The 24478-nt window shown below is 35.1% G+C and overlaps 1 protein-coding gene across 5 annotated transcripts in view; it reads left to right on the forward strand.

Annotated features, from left to right (window-relative positions):
• Positions 1-24478, forward strand: part of STXBP5 (syntaxin binding protein 5) — a 142538-nt gene that overhangs the window by 66077 nt on the left and 51983 nt on the right. For all 5 annotated transcript variants that reach the window (XM_090279947.1, XM_090279948.1, XM_090279949.1 and 2 more), the window contains exon 9: positions 8881-8959. In XM_090279947.1, coding sequence (XP_090136073.1) covers positions 8881-8959 — 79 coding nt within the window. The remainder of the gene's footprint in view (positions 1-8880; positions 8960-24478) is intronic.

The raw sequence follows: 24478 nt of genomic DNA on the forward strand, positions 1-24478 counted from the left end.
TTTCTTCAGTCTGGAACAGTTTTTGAGCCTTTTCTTGACTTTCACAACTGACAAATTTTTAATATTATAGGTCAGTTATTGTATGGAATGTAACTCACTTTGGTTTTGTCTGATATTTCACTGTGATTAGATTTAAGTTGCACATTTTTGGCAGGAATATCCCCAAGGATTGATGTGTTCGTTTTGCATCCTTTCAAGTGGAACTTGTATTTGATGTGCCCTGTATTGGTGTAATCTTTTGATTAAGCTTCTATTTGCTATGTCTCTCCATTGCAACAGTATTGTTTATCCCTTTGAAATTAATAAATATTTTTTATTGGATTTGTAATCAGTATTTTGATTTGAAGGTATTTTGGGACTAGAAACATACTGCTCCTCATCAAACTTTACCCTCTGATTTGAGGATCTGATGATGTTTCCTGGCTGAATCAATTACTACTGTGATGGTTGCCAAATGGTGATTTCCTATTTAATGTTGATCCTATTTTTATATAAAAACTTACCACTTTGAAAGTCAACTCTTAGAGGTGGCATAAATAAGTTTCTGTAGAGTTTATAGTATCTTAGCAAAAAAGGGTCATTAGCTAAAATTATTTTTAAACAAAACAAATAATACTTATTCAGTGTTTTTCAATATTAGAATCCAAACAAAATGTAAGTAAAGAAAAATTTTTCTGTGGCAGGTGTTAAAAAGTAGGATGGGATTTATTGTATAATATAGCAGTCTAAAAATGTAAATGATCAGAAGTTTTTTATTTATAAAATATGAAATATTTCCAATAGTAGTAATATTTACTTCTTACTGCTAGTGGTAGATAACCTACCAAAATTGAATTCATGTCCATAGCTGAGTTCCATGGCAAAATTAAGTGCATATTTTGCATTAAAGTATGATAATCTGTTATACCCTAATAAGGTATCATATATTCCAAGTATGCCATATTTTTGTATATAACTTTTAGTATGCTAAATGATTTGATGCATCAAAATTTGGGTTGTTTTTTTCCCCCCCTCATTACTATTACTAAATTTAGGGGTTTTTCCTCAATAATTAAAGTGTTGTGGTCTCTTGCCCTTACACTCTAACAGACAGTTATGATAAATTACTTTAAATGTACTAGACTTTTAAAATTTTGTCCAGGTTGGGTTTTTTCATATTTAAACCCATTTAATGACTAAGTATCTTATTCCTAATAAAACATTTGTAAGTGTTACCTTGATAACCAGGAACTAATTGTACTTTAAGGCTTCTACCGGTATGATATTTAGTGTTAAGAATACCTTAAGATATCCTGAAGAATCTGTGAGAAGACATAATGCTCCACCAGCCTAACATGGAGTTTTCAAGCCAGTAGACTTGTGGTGAAGCCCTGATTCCATAGTTCCTGGCTCTGTGACTTTGGGAAGTCAGTTAATATTTCTGAACCTCAGCGTTCTCATTTATACCTAGAAGTAATAATTGACGTGAAAGAACCTAGAAGTTGTGATGTACTATACATATGTGATTACAGTAAGTCTAAATCTGGAAATGTTATTTACTTGGTAAGGTGGGCCCAAAAGAGTTAGATAGTATAGTATTCTCCAAAGTGTATTTCACAAATACAAATTTTTAAAGATATTTATTATTTGTATTGATTTATATACTTAATATATTTATTTTATGTGCCTTTTCCAAGACTTATTTGATTTGGTATCTCTTACTCACAGACTACCTTGTGGTTCTCTAGTGGTCCATGAAATATAGTTAGAGAAATGATGGCCTAGTGCTGGAACTATAATTGAATTATGAGATAGTTCTCCAGATTTTCCAGTTATGTTCAGTCATTAGCCTTGGATGACATCCTTCACTGCTCAAGTTGTTGATAGTGGACTCTTATTGTGAGGGACCTAGCAGTTATTTGGAAAGTGATGGTAAAATGACCAGCAAAGGAGAATAATTTGAATTCATTTAAGAATTTGTAGGGTAATTTTACTATGTGTATCAAAATGGCAGATAGTTTTTTTTTGAAAGTCTCCATTTCTGTATCTTAAATTACTCAACGTGATTTTTTTATTAACCAAAACAAAGACTAAAAAGTGATACTCCCTTTAATCTAGCTTTTATGATTATCAAAGAACATTTCCCTGGCAATCAGACAACCTGGAATATAATTCTAGCTTTGCTTTGTATGAAAAACCCTGTGGAGATAATTACTATTCTCTGGCCTTGGTTTTATCACACGCAAAATTAAGCCAGATTTGGTCCCATCTTGGTGGGTTGTTAAGTCCGTATTTATCTATGCAGAGTCTAGAGGGTAAGCTCTGCTTCTGTTTTCCTCCTATGGCAGATGGGCTTTCATTGTTTAGGAGGGAAGAAGTTTGATAGTTCTGCCAAGGCTCACATGTAGTCATCATGGTTAAGTGATTTGCTGCCCTGTAAACATGTGTGTGTGTGCTGTATGTATGATGTGTTGCAGAGCACATTTGATTCTCAAAGGAAATGGGGATGCTAGATGGTCAAAATTAATAGGTGTCCGCTATAGGTAATGACATTTTAAAATTTAGTTGCTGGAGCTTTTTCATAAGTACAATCAATAAATGTATCAAGGAATAAACCATGATTGGGGAACTTTTATTAAGTGTTAATGAAGAAAAACTAAAACCAAAGTTTACAAAAGTAAAAGTCATTTTAATTTTTTTAAGGATGTGACCTACAAATAATTTTATTAACATCCTTTTAAGATTCATCTAAAGCATAAAAATTCAATAATAAATAATAAATACTTGAGTTCCTTATTACCCCAGTTTATGTATTTGAAAGGACTTACCAAACTCCACAGAGTATACTCAAAGTAAGACTTTTATTTAAAGGCAAAGGACGTGGTCTAGCAGGAGAAAGAGAACGCAGGCCAGCATTCTGCCGGATGCCCATACGCAGACCCCCATGAGTCCTTATGTGCACACGTGCATTGTGCAAGTCTCCTAGCTCCACTCGCAAGAGCTGACTTGTAGGAATGCAAAGAGAAACTCTCAAGAAGGCCCTTTACATGTTAAAGCCCTTCTCGCCAAACCAGTTAAGCTAGCTGCCAACCCTCAGTAAAGCGACAATACTGGGGTCACCAGGGAAGTTTGGGGTGTTTTGGACCTTGAACAAGCACATCGAAATCCCACTGCCTTTAACCAAGAGTAAAAAACCAAATATATGTGTGTGTATCCAGTCCAGCTGTAAATCAGCTCTTTCACACTCATTAAGGACTATTTCAGACTAATATTATTAACAATGTGATTCTCTATTTTGAATCATTTTTTTTTCTTAGAAATCACTGTTCAGTAGAAATATGTGAGCTGTATGTATTAATTTTACTATTAGTATAATTTACTATTATACTAATAGTAAAAACAAACAGGTAAAATTAATTTTAATAATAAATTTTATTTAACCCAAAATATGCAAAATATTGTCAGTTCAACATGTAATCAGTGTACAAAATTGAGATATTTTACATTCTTTGTACTCTTTGAAATCTAGCGTGCATTTTACACTTAAACACATCTTAGGTCGGACTCGCTACATTTCAGGTGCTCAGTAGTCATGTGTGAGCGGTGGTTCCCATACTGGACATGCAGCTCCGTCCTGAGAACACAGCTGCTGCTTCACAGCTGTACCTGTTAGAAGATGTTTTCTACATTCTAAACGCAAATCTAAAAACTTAGGAAGCACTTGTTTTTGTCAGTGATCCTCCCTTGTTTTTAATACATCTTCATTCAACAGACATTTATCGATCATTTCCTGTGTATCAGAATTTCAGTATTGGATATATACTGCCCTTGAAGAACTCATAGTCCAGTGAATGGAAATGATCTGTGAGCTGACAGCTATATTACATTATGCTAAGTGCTGAATTTCACAAATTCAGGTTATATGAGCTTGATCATAAAGGATGAGTGGGGTGTTATGAGACAGAAAAGAATATAAAAGGTCATTTTAGTCAGAAGGTCCAAAGACATAATCAAAAACAGTGTTCTTGGAAAACTGCGAAGAGTTTAATATGACCAGAGTTTAAACTTCCTGTGGGCACATAGCAGGAAACAAAGACAGAAACACACACCATAGCATGAATATACACCATAACACATGACAGAGTTTCATTTTCGTGATGGAGACCTACCTCTTAATGATTTCACCAGGAGAAACATCAGGTACGTCAGGTGAGCTGCGGGCAGAAGCAGGAGGCCAGTTAGGGAGCCATTGCATTAGTAAACCATAAATAATTAAGAGTTCAGTTTTGACGGCAAATAGGAAGAACTGGACATACGTGGATAAAATTTTGAAATTAGAATCAATAGAACTTGAACCAAATAATTCATTGTGGCTGCGTGGTTGATGGGAGTGGGAAGCAGGACATAGTAATAGGCAAGAAGAAATCAGATGCGATGTGGAGGTTTATGTGATTGATCAAGTGAAGTTTTATAATTAACCAGAACTTTCAACAGTTTACCAAGGTAACTCACAAGTACTTGAAAGAACAAGCACAGAATTTTGCTACTCAGGTGGCATAGCAAGTAAGTAAAATGACACCTAGTGGTAAAATTTGGTGATCTCGTGAACATCCTTTAATTTACATGTACTTTATAAGATCTTAGCTAGGGCCTTATTACTAGATTTGATTTTGAAAATGGTTAATCTTGAGTTAATAATGAATAAATTAACTTTTCTGGAACATAAGCAGTAATCGATGAAATAATTCTTAAAACCTGAGTTGAAAAAAAAACATATGCAGATAAAAAGGATGAATTTCCAATCAAGATTAATGAAGAAAGGTCACTATAAAAACTGCAATATTTGGATTTCCAGAGATAATGAAATTACCCTGTAAGTATTCTAGGGAAAGTTTACTTAATAAAGAAATTAAAATTAGATTGCTTTAAACTTTATTATAAGTTTAGATGCTAGACACAATACAGCAATATTGAAAGATTGTTGAGCAAGACAAAAGTTAAGAATATTGTACCTAGCCAGGTTTTATGCAAGATATGTAAGCAGTAAAAAAGGTTCAGAAAAGATAACACCTGCGGTCATTCTTTAAAAATTGTTATAGCCATTGAAAGATTACCAGTGAATACTGAAATAAGTTAAATTGAATTTTAACTGAATCATTGTTTTATTTCATTAAAATATATATAACAATTTTTTTAATAAATGTAAAATTTGCACCTGTAATATGAAATTATAACAGTGTGACACTCCCGTTAGAGCTTTGGACGGGAGAAGATAAAGCCTGATGCTGGCCTTCTGCAGAGCAAACATGTAAATGCTTGATGGAAAGGCCCTGGGTCTCTGAACAGATGAAAGTAGAGGCTGAAATTCTTACTTTGTTGTACAGCATGAGGGAGTACTTTCCAGATTTAAAGCTCTTCTTTCCCATAGTTTTCCTTTTTCCCTCAATTCCTTCCTCGCCCTCAACAATCGAGTCTTCTCCCCCAACAGTCCCTTCTTGTACCTAGTTCTGGCGTTCTACCTACCTGCATCACTAGTGCCTTCTTGGTTCTCATACACTGGGATGACAGCGGTTCAAGATTCCATTGCACAATCATTTCTGTTTAAAGAGGCAAAGAAGTAATCCCCTCGGACCTTAAGTTAAAGAAAGATTAGTTGCTCTAATACCAGTTGACGCACGTGTATTTATACAAACTTAATCTAATAAAGGTGACATTTTATATTAATGGGGAAAGCTGCGATGGTTCAGTAAAGAGTGCTGGCAGTTGCGTACATATATTACAACCTGTCAAGTCGTACACTTTCAATATGTGCACTTTAAATTTTTCACTGAGAAGACTGATGATGTATTATTAATTAGAGGAAAAATATCTTCCTTATATCCAAACATACTTCAGGAAATAAATAATTCAATATAATAAATGAAAAAGAAAGCAATTACAAAAAATTGCAAAAATAATTTTTATGATTTTTGTGTGGGGAAGGACTTCCTAAGCATGAAATCCAAAGACAAGAAAGACAATAAAAGGCTGTTAGTTTTTTTTCTGTATACATACACACACAAACATACATCATCATACACAGATGGGGTCATATCATGCAAGTCCCTTCTCCCCCAACCTTTCCCCACATTCACAGCCCAGTCCCCTTTCCTGCCCTACCAACTAAGCTATGTTAAAAATCTCACAGGTGTTCTTCCAAAATACATATATTTCTAAAAATCATATATGTGAGCACACAATTTCTAAACGTGATTTTTTTTGGTTATTGTTTTACATAAAGTAGAATTATATTAGGTTGTTTTGCAGCCTGCTTTTCTTGATGCTCTGTACTTCAGGAAAATCTCCCATGTTATCTGGCATAGCCTAATTCCTTCATTTTAATGGCCGTGTAATAGCCAATTGTTTAACAGTTTTTCACAATTTATTCAGCAATTCCAAATTAATGGGTTTTCAGTTCTTGATCACTACTAATTATGCTGCCATTACCATCCTGTATGTATTTCATAGGAATTGGTTCTTCTGTACTTCTAATAAATGTTCCCAAACTACTTTCAAAAAAAGCTGTATTCCTCACATTTCTACTAGCTATGTATGAGTAGCTCTTTTTCAGTGTTCCTGCCAGGGGTAGGTGTTATGTAGCTCATTTAACTTTCTGCCATTTAATTTATTTTAAACTCCTGTTTCCTCAAGGTCTCAAAGTTCTCCAGAGATGAGTGACTGGAACTTTGACCTTCTCCTTTCCCAGGTCTTTCTCCTCGGTCATGTACACAGCCTTGGACATGTGTACAGCCTTTTAGATCCCCAGGAATATGTCTGGTTCTTTAGGGTTTTATTTTAAATTCCTGCCGAGGCTCTTAACTTGTTTCAACTGAAACCACAACCCTAGGCAGCTAGATATTGCCAGGAGATTGCTTTTATTTCTGTGATGCCCTAGAGGGTGGGGCCTTTTGTCTCCCTGAGCGGATCTGTGTCAAGTGCAATTACCACAAAACCTTGAGAAAGTAGTTTTCCAGGGAGCTACAAATTAGGACAAAATACTGAATGTACTCTAGAGAAGTTGGTTTTAATAAAACAGCAAACAAATTTCAGTCCTCTATGTTGGCTCATACCTTTTCTTAGCTCTACCTGGACACTGAGCCGGGAGTGAAGGGGTTAGAAATAGCCCTCCATCAAAGCGTTCCAGTCCACCTTGTCTCTGAGCTGCAGTTGTTTTTATTGGGTAGGCAGTGTTCCACTTGTTTTGTGGCTTTTGTTAATTTCTAGCGTTTTGAAGTGTTTAACTTAAGTAGTTTTGCTACTGGTTTTTGTTTTTGTTTGGGGGTTTTGTTTTGTTTTTGTTTTATTTTTTTTGGTGGAGAAGCGAGTTCACCAAAGTCCTTGTTGTCTCGTTCTGGAAGTTAATCTCATTTCCTGGTTTCCTTAGCTATTCATAGGAATTGACTCCACAACGTGAACTTTAAGGTCATTTTATTCAAGTCCAAGAAAAGCCATTAAGAGTCTAATTACATTAAATTTGTAAGTTAATTTTGGAAGAATTGACATTTCAGGATTTTAAGTTTTCTTAACTAAAAATATGACAAGACCAATGTATATATTTAAAATGTGTAATTTTTAAAAATTGCTAAGAATTTAATCACAAATGATACTAGGGAAAATATTAGACACAGCATTAATGACCTTTGAATATTAAATTTATTTTTAAATATAGAGATTATATACAAGCATGAGTATAAGTGATATAAGCTATTTTTAAAAGAAGAAATATATATGACCAGTAAGCCTAAAAGTATTTAGGTATTTAAAAATACAAATTAAAATAAGATACCCTTTCCATCCCTCAGATCAAAAAAATAAATAAATAAAAAATAAAAAAATTGGGTAAGGTGTGGCAAAATACTTATATTGTTGATTCAAGTATAAATTGATACAGTCTTTCTGGAATACAGTTCTACTCAGATGTCCTTTTTGTAGGAATTAATACAAAGGAAAAATTACTAATTATTCACGTATTAAATAGTTATTGAGCACCCATTGTATGCCAAACAATGTTTGTCACCAGGTATACATCAGCAGAAAACACAGGCACTTAAAAACCTTTGCTTTTATGCAATTTAATTCTTGTTGGTGAGGCAAGAAACAGACAAAATGTAAAAGTATCTTAGAATGAGGTAGTTACTATGGGAATGGGGAAACGGGGAAGGGGGACAGCTGTTGGTGTTAGAGGTATGTGTTTGGGATCTTAAAAAAATATTGTTTAGGATGATTAATCTCTAAGAAATGGACATAGATGTCTTATTTTCTTTACATTTTTTTCTGAGTTGTTTCTCCAGTGACCGTGTGGAATTAGATAATAGAAAGCGACAAACATTTTTTTAAATAATTGATAAATTTTGACAGTATGAGTCCCTGACACATTTTATAGAGATTGGTATATTTTAGCAGGCTTCTAGATATTGCAGTGGATGAATTTTACTTTAGGAGGATAAATATAAATGAGTTTCTTAGCATGAGGTTTTAATTTTGTAGCCTGCCACACTTGGGTAAACCGATTTAGATTTATTTTTCTCAAACTTAGCTATATTAAAACATAAATTCATTTAGCAAATTAAAATTTTATTTTGCTTATCTGCAGTTAAGAAAATTGGGAAGACTTAATTTATCTTACTAAAATTATATTGCATAGATGTTACAACCTTATTCATTTTATTTACTTTTCAGCACTGAATTTCAAGCAGTAAATTTACTTGATTATTTTAAATATTTTATATTAAATACTTTTTTCAAAATCACTTTTATTTCATGGTGGGTTTCATTATATTTCACTTTCATTTTTAATCTGTCAATGTAAGAATTTAGAGTAACTTAGAATTTTAGAATTTAATGCAGGAAAATATATTTTAGGAAAACAGTTAAAGGATGGGAAGAAGCCAGAACCATGCAAACCTATCCTCAAGGTGGAGTTCAAAACGACTAGATCTGGGTAAGATTTTACTTCGTTGCCAATACGTATTCATTGTATATAATTGCTCAAATAGCACTGAAGGCTGTTCTCTCATTATTTTTGGAGGCCTACTTTATTTCACAAAATAACTAAAATTGGTAAATTTAGAATAAAATACTTTTTTGTGTTTCTGTCTTTAGCAGTTTTGCTATGCATCCTGGAAAGTTTGAATTATTTTTTTTTATCATGGTTCCTACATTCTGTTGGATTAGTTTTCAATTAACATAGAGTTCCTTCGCTAGTAAAAATTGTGAAATAGCAATGAAGAAAAAGTGATTTTAAAATTAACCTATTTATACTCTATATGTTAATTATGAAATTTTATATGTATCTTCAAAAATTAAATCTCATAAGATTTGGCAATACCAAAAATAAGTATAGTTTAATATTAAAGGAAGTTAGTTGTATTTGAAGACATTGATTGCCTTCATACATGAATTAGATACAATAATTACATAGTTTTTATACTTATTATATCTTATGTTATACCTTACATATATTTTTTTGTATGCACCGAATGTTATATTTTAAAATTCAATTTAGGAAACAATTTTTTACACATCTCTTTCAGCTCTACAGGGGTTCTTTTCTTTATGTCCTAGTTTCCAGGTAAAAGTGTGCAGTTTTATTTGCTGCAGCTATGAGTGAACGTATGTAGCATATATCATCTATGGGTCTTGAATTGTGGTTCCTGGGCCTGCAGCATTAGTTGAGAACTTACGAGAGGTGCAGATTCTTGGACTCCACACCAGACCTCCTGTATCAGAAGCTGTAGCAATCTGGGTTTTACTAGACTTACAGGATGCACATTAAAGTTTAGAGCAACCGGTACATTTCTTGTTTACCAGTTTATAAGCACTAGTTATTATCACTGGCCTACTTCCCTTCTAAATCTATGCTTCTTCAAATCTCATTTAATTCAGCCCTGTTTTCATTTTGAAAAAGACACTAGGCTGAAGGACAATTAAAATTGACATATTTTCCCCCATGATCCTCTTTATTCTTCCTCTGGGATACAGCAGATGCACTGTGTTCAGACGGTAGGCTGAATGGACTCCAAGAGGAATAGCATTGGTTTAATTGACTGTGGCATCCCTTACTGTGTGACCTTTGACACAGAGTTCTTTGACTTCTTTGTGCTTCAGTGCCCTCATTGATGACATGAATGTGATAATAGGTCAAAAGGTGGTTGTGATGAATTGACATAATTATGTATTTAAAGCATTTCACACAGTGCCTGGCACATAATAAACTTGCTATAAATGGTTGCCCTATAAATGGCAGCAAAATAAATAAATAAATCAGCAGGGAATGGGGAACAAAACCAAAAAACTTGGTATTTATAGTTCAACGTAAAATGACTTGGGTAAACATTTAAACTAACAGTCCTATTTATCTTTTAAATTATCTGTTCATTTTAACGTATTGATTGACAACAAAGGCAAAAGTCCAGGGAAGACTTTCTTCCCCTCTCTTTATTCCCATTTTCACTCCTATGTAATGGTAATATTTGTGAGTTCTGGGTTTCATACAGGATAGCAGCAGTACTTTTCCTTTTATAGGATCAGAAATGAAAAGAAGTCTTACTTTTTTGTAAGCATTTATACATTCTGTAAAATAGATCAATAGGATTCTTTTCTTGTAGCAGTCTTCTCCGGCTTTCCAATTTCTTGTTTTTCACCTGGGATAAGACATTCATAAGTTAAATGGGTTCTTTTTTCTCACTCCATGGCCTCTTTTCTTGACCAAGGTCCCCAGAATCCTGATGTGTAGCCAGCATTGCGATCTGCCGCACTTCCCCCTCCTGCCTAGAGCAGACCCACCCCGGACAGCTCTCACCTTTGTCCTGTCCTATGCAGAGGCCAAAAGAAGGCATTCCCTTAGTTCCCGTTGACAAATTACCCAACTTTATTAGAAGAGCCATCCTTTCCTCCTCAGGTTCTTCTATATTTTCCTCTCTTTACCTAGAAATCATTCTAGGCAAGATGCCCTCTTATCCTGTATAGCTCAGCATAAATGTCGCTACTTTAAGGATGTCTTGGTCACATTGACTAGGTTGGGTCCCCCGGTAGTATACTCCCAAAGTATGCTTTATTCTTCCTACCTAGAACTTATACTTGTCATTAATAATGAAATTATTTGTTTAAAGCATATCTTCCGCTCACGGAGAGTATGAGACATAACTGTCTCATTCTGATTGTCCAGCTCCTAGCGTAGGGTTAACTGAATGTGAGGAAGAAAACGAGAGACTGGTACAGAGAAAAACATAGCCATAAAGAATTAGCTGTTACCTGTTAAGGATAAAAGCATAGTTTAACTCGGAGGCACAGGTAAACTCTGACAAAAAATGGGATCAAGATGTGTAACTTTTTATGTATTATACCCAGAGAGATCAGACATAGGGATCAGTGACAATATCATTAATGTAGCTTTTTAATAGCACTGTTATGAAAGATATGGCAATATCCTTTAAATGGCCTGTTCTTTATAAAAAGTCAAAATGTAATTGTTAAGTCATTTCTATGGAAACGTTGCTTTGGAAAATGAATGTGACTCAGGTGTGAAGTCCTGCAGGGAATGGGGCTCGTGCGAAGTGGCTGAGAGAGTGAACTCCAAAGCGGGAAGCCCTGGAGCTGCACCCTGCCTCAGCTGTTTACTCACTGGGCAGTATCGGGCCAACCCATGGAGCTGCTGTGCCTGTCTCCTCCTCTGTAAGATGAGGACAATCAAACTGAGTTTTATAAACCACGTGGAACATCCTCTTTGAACCAGTTGTCTCGCATATTAGTTGTCTCAAAGTAGCATTCGATAACCTCTAACAAACCTCTAACAGGTAGTTATTCTCTGGTCTTGCGTTCAGAAGCAGATGCATGAGTGGCAGGGTTGACCAGGCTTTATAATAATTAAAGAACTTCACTAATATTCTTCCCTAGATAGAGAAGCACTGTGATTTAAGGCAGTGATGGTGGTTTTTTTTAGATATCAGGTAGTAGTGGTCTATTAGTGAGTTCTGAAAATAATTTTGTTGGTTGTAACCATTGATTTAAACTTAGAGATTAGAATAGGAAATAGCAGAGTGCACTGTACATTTTAAGGGTAAGTATTGGTTCATGAAACTTACTCAGTTGTTTACATTTATGTATCTGTGTATTGTATCATGACGTAAAATGCATTGCTTATTGTATCATGAAGTAAAATGCATTGCTTATGATGGGTCATAATTATAATATTAGAAAGCCCCACATTAGTAGATATAACTCAGTTTTTTTAATTGTCAGACTTGAGTTCAAGTTCCACTTCTGCTGCTTACTCACTGTATTATCTTCAGCAAGTTGCTTGACCTCGCTGACCCTCTCTCCTTACCTCAATGAACTAGGAACAGTAATTCTAACTTCATAAAATTGTTGTGAAGAAATAAAAGAAATATAATGTGTTTGGCACGTTTTAGGTGTTTGATTAAATTGTAGTTTCTTCTCTCCTCTACTTCTATACTTTCTTTTCACTAGTAGACCACACATGAAGTTGTAGGCTGGGCTAGATTTTCAGCAAGATGCAACTCTGGATAGGTTCAAGTTTTCAAAAAGGTGCTCTGATGGCCTCCCTGCAGTTCCGCACTACACATCATTAGAAGGTTTAGTTTCTCTTAGGAAATGGACCACCATTAAATAATCAGTTTGAGGGGAAATGTCTCTGGTAGGGAACCTAAAAGTATATATTATTATAATTCAATTTGGCAATTTAGTTACATTTAGAGAATTATGACTGAAAGAGTACTTATCCCTTTTCATCACAACACCTCTGTGGCAACCTTTTATGTATGGAACCAGAGAATAAATATTTAGGCTGTGCAGCCCATTGGCTCTCTGTGGCGACTGTTCAGTTCTGCTTCTGTGGCCCAATAGCAGCAATAGATAATTAATAAATGAATGAACGATACTGTGTTCCAGTAAAACTTTATTTAGAGACTGAAATTTGAATTTCAGGTGTATTTTTTCAACTATTTAAAAATCTAGAAAGCATTTTTAGTTTGGAAACCATGCTGAAATGGAGAGTCTGCCAAACCTTGATAGGCATACACATACTCACACAATATATGTATGTATTTAACTATATTATCTGTAAGGATAAGATTTTGGCTTTTGGGTTTATTTCCCCCACTCTCAGGTGCCAGACTGTGTTTTCAAGTGCTTTAGAGTATAAGGTAATTTCTTAAGTTTTAATTTTATATGTTAACTAAAAGCTTAGGTGGATTACCTATATAAGAATGTGAAGCCCTGACCAGTGTGGCTCCATTGGTTGGGTGTTGTCCTGCAAAGCAAAAGATATGCCCGTTCCATTCCAAGTCAGGGGTCAGGGCACAAGCCTGTGGGTGTGTAGGACAGGCAACCGATTGATTTCATGTCTCTTTTCCTCTCTTCCTCTTTCTCTAAAAATAAATAAATAAAATCTTTAAAAAAAAACAAAACAGACTATAATAAAAGTTCAGGGTACATTTGTGATATTCTGGTTCTGAAGCTATATTAAGCCTATTTTAATAACACCTGCAAACTTGTTACCACTGAGGTTTTTTTTACAGTTCCTGGGGCCTTATTTCCAATGAAAGAATCCTAACTTTCCAAAGCCCAAAAGGAACTTTCTGCACAAAGATTATTTTTTTTTCCCCAGAACACATGCTCACTCTTGTAGTTTTATCTTCTTCACTGTAAATTGTTCTTTACTAACTATATCTGTTTAACATGCTGTGCTTACAAAGTGCTATATGCATATTTATTTAGTCTTAGCAACAATCCTATGAGGCAGGTATTATTATCCCTGTCTTAACAGATGAGAACATTGAAGCAGAGAGGTTGAGTAACTTGCCCAAGGTCCTACAGCTCATAAACTGAAGAGCCCAGATTTAATTAAGTCTGTGCCTTTAACTACACTTACACTCTCTTTTTAATGAAACCTACTCTCTGTTCACATTAACCACCAATCCCCAAGATCATAGTTATTATACCTGCAGATCCCGCAGCAACAATTGCTTTGCTGAATTACCTGCTAAAAAACTGCAGACGAAGAAACTTCTCTCCAGTTCATTCACAGATATGTTGACCATTGAGAATAATGTTTTGGACTTGGAGGTTTTAGTAATAGTCTTTACATCAGTAAATATGTTTGTTTAGTCTTCCTTTTACCATACATGAAATTTCTGCTCTCCTCTGTTCTCTTACCACCAATGTTTTAGAGTCAGCAAATGTTTTATATTTATTCTCTCTCCTTCGTTCTATTTCTTGCTAAGTCATAGCAACAAGAAGAGAAACTCATTTAGATATTATGCCTGCTTTCAGAAACAAAAGGAGTTTCTTTTTGTATTGTCTTAGCAATTCTTATATCCTTACTTGAGACAAAAATAGCATCTTACGTCTTGAACTCAAGGCCCTTACTTAGGTGGTCTGTTTCCAAGTGCCAAGAAGAAGAACTATTAATAGGGGAAATGAACATCCATTATTTGGTTACTATATGCAAGGTATTATGGTATGCAATTTGAATGCATTGTCTTTCATACGTCTCCTAACAGCACTGTAGAATGGGTACTTTTATTGTCTTCATATTAGATACTGAGTCATAAAGAGCTTACGTTAACTTGACCTAAGAAGTCACAGAGCTGGAATTTGAGCCCAGGTTTGTCTCCAGAGCTGGAGTTCTGAATTAGCACACAGATAGTGTGGGCTAGGATAGAGCCATCTTAATGATTCACAAGTCATTCCATTTGCTGAGAACAGGAGTAGCTTTAAAATTTCCTAGTTTATCCAATCTTAATGTTAACATTAATTAAAACATGCTCAATACAAGTAATCCCACTATTATGAATTGAGAGATCTACCTATGCCTTAAACAGGCTGTATAACTTAATGTAGGTGATCCCAGCTACCCAGAGGACAAGAGAGCTTCATAGATCACTTCTAGGTTGAAAATTTAATTCTAAATTAATGAAGTCTAGATTAGATTTTATGATATCTCATTGGGTCGTAGTACTTGGTCTTAACACTTGTTTAGGAAAAGTCTACAGGAAGATTTACATTTAATTTCCTTTAATGGGCGAAGACCTCTGTGAGTTCTTAGACTCTTAAAATTTCAAATGCCTCATCAGATAACTGTCACTGTTTTCATGTTAATTTTACTATGTTGATTCAGAAATTATCAGTAGCGTTAGAAACATACTTAGGAGCCTCCCAGATTTATCGTAATTATGTTCATTCTCTCAAAACCAGAACATTTTCTCCCAGTTTTATTCTTCAAACCTGGTTCTTAACTAGGGTAAGTTATCATTCACTCTCTTAATTCTAAGACAGCATTTGACTTGAAATGCTGTAACACATTAATGGTATAATCCACATAACTAGAAAACTAAGACTCCTAGATTGAGAGCTGCCTTCTGGCATTGGAATGCCTCATTTAGTACCTGTGTAACTTTATGCTATTTATTGAGTTTGGTCCAGGGCTTCATATCAGTTTCAAGTGCCAGGATCACTCTATTTTTAAACTTTCCTCTATATTATTTTTTAATTCATTACTGCTAATTAAAACTGATATCACATTTTTAATTAAGTCTACTGATATATAAAAATCCCTTTTGGGATCTTTGGCAACTTTTACTTGTTAACTGTGTTTGAAAGTAAACATCTGTTGAGCCCACGAAGTGCATTCCGCCAGTGGTGGTTGCTGAAGTGGAAGTGGCGTTGCATGATGTGAGAAAAATGAGCACACCCAGAATGGTTTCCTGGTAGTTCAGAACCCTTTAGAGCGAAGGCTCCCAGCACTGGTGTTTTCTCCTGAGAGATGCCAAAATAAAGGGGTGTAGAAAGGAGGACTAGTAGAGTCTGAACAGGGGGGAAAAACGGGAAACGCAGGATATCATATCCTTGAGGTGTATATAGAGAATAAGTTAAGCACTGCTATAGAAAGATTGATTGGGAGGATAACAGAAGGAAGAGTAGAAAGTATACCAGGTCTGTCAGGAAACAGTCCAGCCATTGTTAATATAATGAGAATGGTTTGCATGACATTGATGTAACCTGGCAGCCAAGGAGAGTGAACTGGAATGCACATGTGTGAACAATGAGGACTTCACTGTACTAGTCAGTGGTGGCAGCAGACACCATTGAGTGAGCATGTGTACTGTGTGGCTGTTGCATTCAACATGACGGAACGAGTAGACCAGCAAATCTGCATCAAATTTTGCGTTGAGCTTGAACATTCCTCTACAGAAACTATTTGGATGATTCAGAAGGCCATAGGTATGAGCACCTGGTGATTGGCAACTTCGTCATGAGAATGCGCCTGCGCGTGCATCATGTCTTGTTCAGAGCTTTTTGCTGAAACATCAAATCACCCAGGTGACTCAGCCTCCCTCCAGCCCAGATTTGGCGCCCTGTGACTTCTGGCTTTTTCTAAAACTGAAATCACCTTTGAAAGGGAAGAGATTTCAGACCATCGATGCGATTTAGGAAAACATGACGGGGCAGCTGATGGTGACTGGGAAAACTGTGTGAGATCCCAAGGTGCCTACTTGGAAAGGGACTGAGGCATCATTTTCTTATGTACAATGTTTCTTGTATCTTTTTCAATAAACATCTCTTTTTAAAAGTACATGTCTACATACTTTCTGGACAGACCTTGTACATTATGGGCAGGATTAATTTTTTTTAAGATTTTATTTATTTTTTAGAGAGGGGAAGGGAGAGGTAAAGAGAGGGACAGAAACATCGATGTGCTAGAGAAACATCAATTACTTACCTCTAGCATGGCCCCATCCAGAGGATCTGGCCCACAACCCAGGCATGTGCCCTGACTGGGAATCGAACCAGCGACCTTTCAGTTTGCTGACCAGTGCTCAACCCACTGAGCCACAGAGGCCGGGGAGAATTAATTTTTAGGAATACCTTTTTAGCATCATTTCAAACACTTGAATCCAGGATGTAAGGGCATATAAAGAAAGGAAAAAAAATAGAAAATACCTGTTAATAACATGTATTCAGTGAATTCAGCATTAGAGATAAGTAGCAATTATATCTCATGAGAAGAGTAAGACAGATTTTCGTTTTCATTTCAAATTAAGGAAGCCCTCCATATGGCTAATGGTAGAAAAGACAGCTGTTGGCATCCGAGACACTGAGAATGAAAAGGGAACAATTTTGTAAGAAAGGTTTTGCATCAATTTACTTTTTTAAACACTAAAGGCATTGTCATATGTTTATATGATCCAGATACATTTTTCTGGAAACATTTTTTTTTTTTTTTTTTTTTTTGTCCACCGAACCACGTCCTAGGATTAGGATAAGTTTGAGGTCCTGAAATGCAGCATTGAAGTAGGTGAAGTAGGTGACAAGAATAAAAAGTGTAGTAGAGGGAGTGTGCTGCCTGAAGGGTGGAGGGACGTGGGAGAATTAAATCACAGGAGGTGAGACTTCTCGGCCCCTGCTGCGATGAGCAGCACTTAATACAAATGCCTGTGGAATAACCTCTAATTTATATAGTTATTCTTGAGAGGCTTAGGAAGCAGGAAATTCTTCATCATAAATTACATTTTAGCATAGTGTACATGAACACATAGTAGAATGACAAATATGGAAATGTTAAAAATTGGCACTTTTCAAAGTATTTCAGAAGAAAAATGTATTCTTTTATGAACGTATAATTCATCCACAATTATTAATCTCATTTTTAACCATCGTTAATGTCTTATTCTCTGAATTGTTTTTGAAGTATCTAGGTTTTTTAAAAAGTCATGTCATTTAATAAAATCCTCACAGGACCTGTAATTCTACCATTCTAAAACATTTTTTTTATTTGTTCATGTTCCCTAAATCTTTTTTCAATGACTTAGGGAATCCACTTTCACTTGATTATATTCTTAGAGCATATTCAGTTTGGTATTTTTTTCTACATGACATACTTAAAGTATTACTAGTTTTTATTCGTTTTTTTCAATAGTTTTAAGGGCTGTGTACTTTACTATTATAGGTTACAATGTAGTAGTGAACATATTCTTTTTATAGTATAAGTAGTACATATCTTCTGTTGAATTATTTCTTTATAAGAAATTTCCAGTTGTGAAATTTTGAAGATAAAATATTTTTATGGAACTTTGACAAATTGCCATATTACTTTTCGGAAATATCTGTGGGCACTTTAAGTAACTGAGTATCAATGTGGGATGATTTTAGTTTTATTTTATTCACTAACTTTAAAAATCAGCATCTATGCTTTATAACTATCTTAAATTCTATAACCACAATGGCTGTTGTTGCTGGAAGGAGAACCTGCTGTAGTAATAGTGGGTTGAAGTTAAACTTCTTTGTATCTGCACACAAAGCAGCAGTGACTCAGAGAAACTTTCCAGTTTAATTCTTTGCCATCAGTCGTCCAGTTAAGTATTGATGTTTTGTTAGGGACCAGAAATGATGCGTGTGCTTGTCTCTACCCTCCATCTAGAAACTGTCTCATGAACTTAACAAAATTAATGTTCATGGTTATTATTCACTTGGAACAGTTCTTCTATTTCTTAAATCCAAAAATAGAATTAAAAACCTTGTAGTGTTTTAATGTGTATTATTTGCAAAAGAGCACATTTTTATTTAAAAGCTAATTGTTTTCAAAATTGTTACTTATTTGACAAGGGTATTCAAATATGCCCTTCTTATACTGCCTCTAGTTTATTCATCTTTCTTTTCCTACTACTGAAGTTTATGCTGAGCTTTCCTGCAATTTCTTCTCTTAGAGCGGTGCCTTTATCATCTAAATTGGTTCTCTGGTGCATCCTTAAAGCTAATCTAAGGATAGGTTTCTCATCATTATTTGTCTTAATCTACATTTTTTTCATTCCTAAAAAGGCTTTTACTTATGATCTATAGACTGAGTATCTTATCTGTGTTATGGTTTACTGATTATTCTAATACATTTACTTGGCTGCTTATAATATATTTTAACATCAGCTTGTATGATTTAGATTGTATGTTTCTAGAGGATAGGAATCAAATCCATTTTAGAACTTGTCTTGGATTAGCGAACATTTGGTCTTCCCAAAGCTTCCATGGAGACGTTTAGTCCATGATTTGCTAAGAAGGGTTATTATTGGTAATATAGCCACAACACAATTGTTGGACCAGTAAAACATGATACTATTTTTTATGTATTAATCCTGAGCCAAGAGAATAAGTAAACATTATGGGCTATTTGAACCCAGGGAGATTTTCTGAGTGTGGATGTTTTTGACAGGATCAGATATCAAGGACCTTTTTGCATGGAGCAAATGTCTCTGTGGACATTTTGAAAAGGACCAAATTTCAAGGACCTTTTGGTTTTGGTGTGGATCAAATGTCCCTATGGATTTTTTGGACAGGATCACATATCCTGCAAGCCCTTGTCTGCAGTAACTGAGTTTGAAAACTAGGCAGTGTTCCCTCATAGGTAAACTTTGAAATGATACTTGTTACACTGAGAACCTCATATGCAGTCTATTTAATTACTGATTAATTCCACATAACAAAGACTATATTGAGATTTTAGATTTCTTTTGAAACAATGCCTAGTTGTTATGTAGTTTAATTTTCTTTTCCTTGATACTTGAAAGAACCCAAAGTAATGAACTAATATGAATTACTGTTTTGTCCTCATAAATCTCATACATCCTAAATAGCCTGCATATTAACACTATAAATGCATCAAAATCCAAAAGCATAATTTCTGTGGAATTTTTATGTTTAGGGCGATTCTAACAAAGTCTGTCTTAATCTTACTGACTAGTGTGCAGTAGATTTAGTGGTATTTAAAATGTATGAGGTCTGTCCAGAAGGTATCCAGCCATATACTATGAAAAATAGAGACATTTATTAAAGAAGGTACAAGATATAAGAAACAATGTACATAGGACAATGATGCCTCAATCCCCTTCCAAATAGGCACCTTGGGACCTCACACAGTTTTCCCAGTTGCCATCAGCTTTCCCATCATATTTTCCTGCATCTCGTCAATGATCTGAAATCTCTTCCCTTTCAAAGGTGATTTTAGTTTTGGGAAAAGCCGGAAGTCACAGGGCACCAAATCTGGGCTAGAGGGAGGCTGAGTCACCTGGGTGATTTAGTGTTTTGCCAGAAAAACTACACGAGACATGATGCATGAGCGGGTGAGTTGTCATGATGAAGCCACCAATCACCAGGTGCCCACAGCTGCGGCCTTCTAAAGCATCCGAATAGTTTCCGAAGAGGAATATTCAAGCTTAATGCAAACTTTGATGCAGATTCGCTGGTCTCCTTGGTCAGTCATTTTGAATGCATGCGAGGACCACACAGTACACATGCTCACTCAATGGCATCTACCGCCCCACTGACCAGTACAGTGAAGTCATCATTGTTCACACACGTGCATTCCAGTCCACTCTCCTCGGCTGCCAGGTTACATCAGTGTTGTGTAAACTGTTCTCATTATATTAACAGTAGTTGGACTTATTTCGGACATACCTTGTATATTTGACCAACACTTTTTGGGATACCTAACTAAAGTCAGAGGGGTGCATAGGTAAAATATGCATTCTGTGTTCCGAGGGAGCTCTTGATACAAAAGGGAAGTAGATAAACAGCAACAGCTAATTTTGGTAAATACTGGAAAGGGGTATGCAGAAGGTACTTTGGAATGTACGAAGAGGACCCAACTCATTCAGGGTAGGTGGGTTGAAAAGGTTTTTTCTGAGGAGGAAATGATTGCATTGAGTTTTAAAGGAGAAATAGGAATTACCCAAACTGAAAATGAGAGGAAATCTATCTCAGGCAGTGAATAACTTATACAAATGCTATCGTAATAATATAAGCTGCAGGTTATTAAAGCCAAAACTAAAGTAATTGTGGAGGTGTAATGGAGGAGAAAGTTCTTCATTAGGGGTTCTATCATATATTTTTACTATATATTACTTTGCTCAGCATGCTGCAGCCACACTGGCCTTTTAGTGCCTTTCAGACACCAAGCTCATCCTGACTTAGGGTCTTTGCAGTGGTTATTCCTGCTGCCCAGAATGCACATCCTTTCCCCACTACCCCAAGATCTTTGAATGGCTGGCTCCTCTTCATTCTGGTCCCAGCTCATGTCATTACTACAGGGGCCTTTCCTGCCCACCCCATCTTACAGTAATGCTTCTAACTCCTCCTTCACATTCAGCCTGTGACTCTTAACTGGTTTTATTTTTTTCACAACATTTACCATAATATGTTTACTGTTTGTCTAGACTAGGCATGAGAGCACTGTTTTATTCTCAGGGACACAGGTGCTCAAAAAATATTTGAGTAAATGAGTGGGTAGTATTAATAGAACCCGGGTGAGCAAATTGGTTATACAAAAGGCTTTTTGGGTAGAAGTGCCTCCTTAAAGTAAAGAATGCTTCTCATAGAAACAACTTCAGCCAAAACTATTGTCAAGATCAGTTGGGGGAGGTTAATCAACAGACGAAGAATATATTACTTCCCTGAAGTGTCTAGCCTCTTAAAAATTCCAATCGATATTATAAAATGTCTAAGCTAACAGCTTCCTAACTTTGATGTCTTCAGCAATGGAGGTCTTGGGTAACACCCAACATCATTAAAAGGACTTCTATTTAAATTCTACTTAAAGGGATGGAATAAAATTATATTATCTCTAGACTTTATTATAACATCGGAAAGTCTTAACCTTTCACTTAAAAAAAGGAAATAAATTCTCTACCTCTATAATTCATATATTATCCTAGAAATAATCTAGGTTCCTAGAACATTTCTTAGAATTCCAAATGCCAACAAAGACTTTGAATTATGTAGTTTCACTGTCTAGTATTAAAATATTTAACTTTCTTTATGACTAATTTCTTCTTGTGAAATATTTACTTCCTGAATAGTTACTCTTCAGAATTTGGGGCATTGTAATGAAAAAAAACCTAGGAGTTCATAGGTGATTTCTTCCTGGAAAATTTAGATAATTTTTTAAAAACAGCACATAAAACAAGACAAATAAAAGTATATATATATGCATTTATTTCTGGATTGGGGAAACTTATTATGAAAAAGAATATTATCTTGATATACCTTTCAAACTACTTCTTACCCATATTTTTTATTGTATTTTTTTTCCCCTAAGTTAATAATGAAGTTTAGCCAGTTTACAGGGCCACTTAACACTTAGTTGCTTTTTGAGAATAAACTTACCCAGTTGCTATGGTGTTATTTAATACCATGTTAACAGTTTAACTGCCTAGTAACTGGTCATCCACCTAGCAATACCTACCCACTATCTCCATGGAAATTTTATTCTGTAATGTTTAACTCAGCATCTCCTTATTCATGGTTCTTACATTAATAATACCTTTTTTTTTTTTTTTTAAGTTGGTATAAGTGAAAACACACTTATCAGACTATTCTTGAACTATTACATACAAAAAAGCTGGCCCAGGCTGCTATATAAAAGTTTAAATTGCTGGACACTTCACCCTTCTTCATAGTATTTTATATTCCACTGTATGCTGTATTTCAAAGTACAGAAGAGAGAAGATGTATTCTGCTCATTCATTATATGTGATAAAAAGTGGAAGAAAATTAAATGCTCTTTCCTGACCACAGTTGTCATGGTCACAGTGTGCAAAGGTACTGCAATCGTGAACATACGGATTTAGTTCTATTTAGGACAGAATTTTAAGTTCTGATTGCTGTCACTTAAGCAAAAATAAGGTTGCTCAAATTAATTTAGTGCTAAAAAATGTAAATGATAGTAAGCCAGGTAGTGATGAGGGTAACCTACATGTCTATTCATTTATTTACCTACAAGGCCCTATTTGAATACATCAATGAACAAAACAGACAAGACCCTGTGCCCTCATGGGCTTACATTTTTGTGCGCTGAACAATAAGCATAATAAATAAATTAGTTTTAGCAATAAATGATGTGAAAAGTAATAAAACAAAGAAGGATGACAAGGATACATGAGGGCATAGTTTTAAATAAGAAATACAAACACATATATACACAATATGATATTTTATATATTTTAAATAGGTAAAATGTTTAAATATAAAAAACAATTGAGTTATTTGACCTAATATTTACATTTACTTATAAATTACACACCTGTGCTACTGCTACTCTAAGTAAATGTTAGTGAATTTTATTGATTTAGATAAAAATAAATATGATTTAGAAGTTTTAATTACCGCCCCCGCCCCCCCAAAACTATTACAGGAAAGGAACTTTTCACAAGGAGTGGTGATGATTATTGTGTGATGATGATAACACTAGGTAATTCTTAACTGAGGGTGTGTTGTGTGCCTGGCATCAACCCCAATGCTTTGCATATGTTAATTAATTCATAAATATCTCAGAGTACTTATCACTCTATCTCCATTTTATAGATGCAGGAGGTAGGCACAAAGAAGTTAAGTACCTTGTCCAAGATCACTCAGAAAGTAAAAAGAGAGCAGAGATTAAAAAGGCATGTTAGTTCCAGAACTAGCACTTGTTACTTTTACATATTATTACATACTGCTTGTACTAGATCTGAAGAGCAAGATGATACAACATACAGGCTATAAAGTAAGCATTAAGCAACTACCTAAAAATCATAAATTAAGACATTTAAGATAATCATATACAGAACATTTTAAATCATCTGCATTCTGTACCATAAATAAGTACCCCGCCAACAAATGTAAACACATAAGGCAGAACAAGAGCTAATTTTCTTACAATACCAAGTCCCCTTACAAATCAATTAGAAAGGATTACTAATCCTTTTCCTAAAACATGGACAAAAAACATGAATAGGCAAGTCGAAGGTAAAAAAAATATACACAGATTATGAAAAGACATTTAGCTTTTTCTCTTTTGCCTATTTAGGTACACAGTTTTAAAAAGTGGGTCTAAAAATGTATTAAATTTAATAGTCACTGATAGGGAGACTGAATTGTAGGGCTAATTACAAGTGGCAAGCTGGCAGCTGAGTGATGTGCTTGGGAACTGGGGTTTGAGAGCCAACCAGCCAAGGTTCCAGGAGAGAATTAAGCCCTACAGAAATGATTTGAGTGACTTTTCTCAGCTTTCTCAAGGGTGATTTGTACCTGGCACAGTCTTGATGCCTCAGTGATAAGTCAGTTCATTATGTACAATGGATGCCTTAGGGCATTAACATTCCTTTTTGGAAGGCCTGGCTGATAAGAATGGAAATAAAGGAAGTCCATTCAAGAGACTTAGCAGCAGAAACCCAGAGAGAATCTTTTGACTACTATGTAAAGAGGATAACAGAAAATATTTTAGGGGCCAAGAGGAGGTCTGAGAGTCAGATGTAGTCAACATTCATTCCTATTACTTGGTAATTTTCAGGAATTCACCTGGTTCTTACCTAATGCAGTTACAAAATCCACATGCAAATATTCAATTAAATGATGCCTAAAAATGTTAGAATTTAAGATTTGATTATTTCACTAAATAAAACATGATATAGCAAGA

This window comes from Furipterus horrens, unplaced genomic scaffold (assembly GCF_987537825.1).
Source record: "Furipterus horrens unplaced genomic scaffold, mFurHor1.1.pri manual_scaffold_6, whole genome shotgun sequence".
Classification (NCBI taxonomy): domain Eukaryota; kingdom Metazoa; phylum Chordata; class Mammalia; order Chiroptera; family Furipteridae; genus Furipterus; species Furipterus horrens.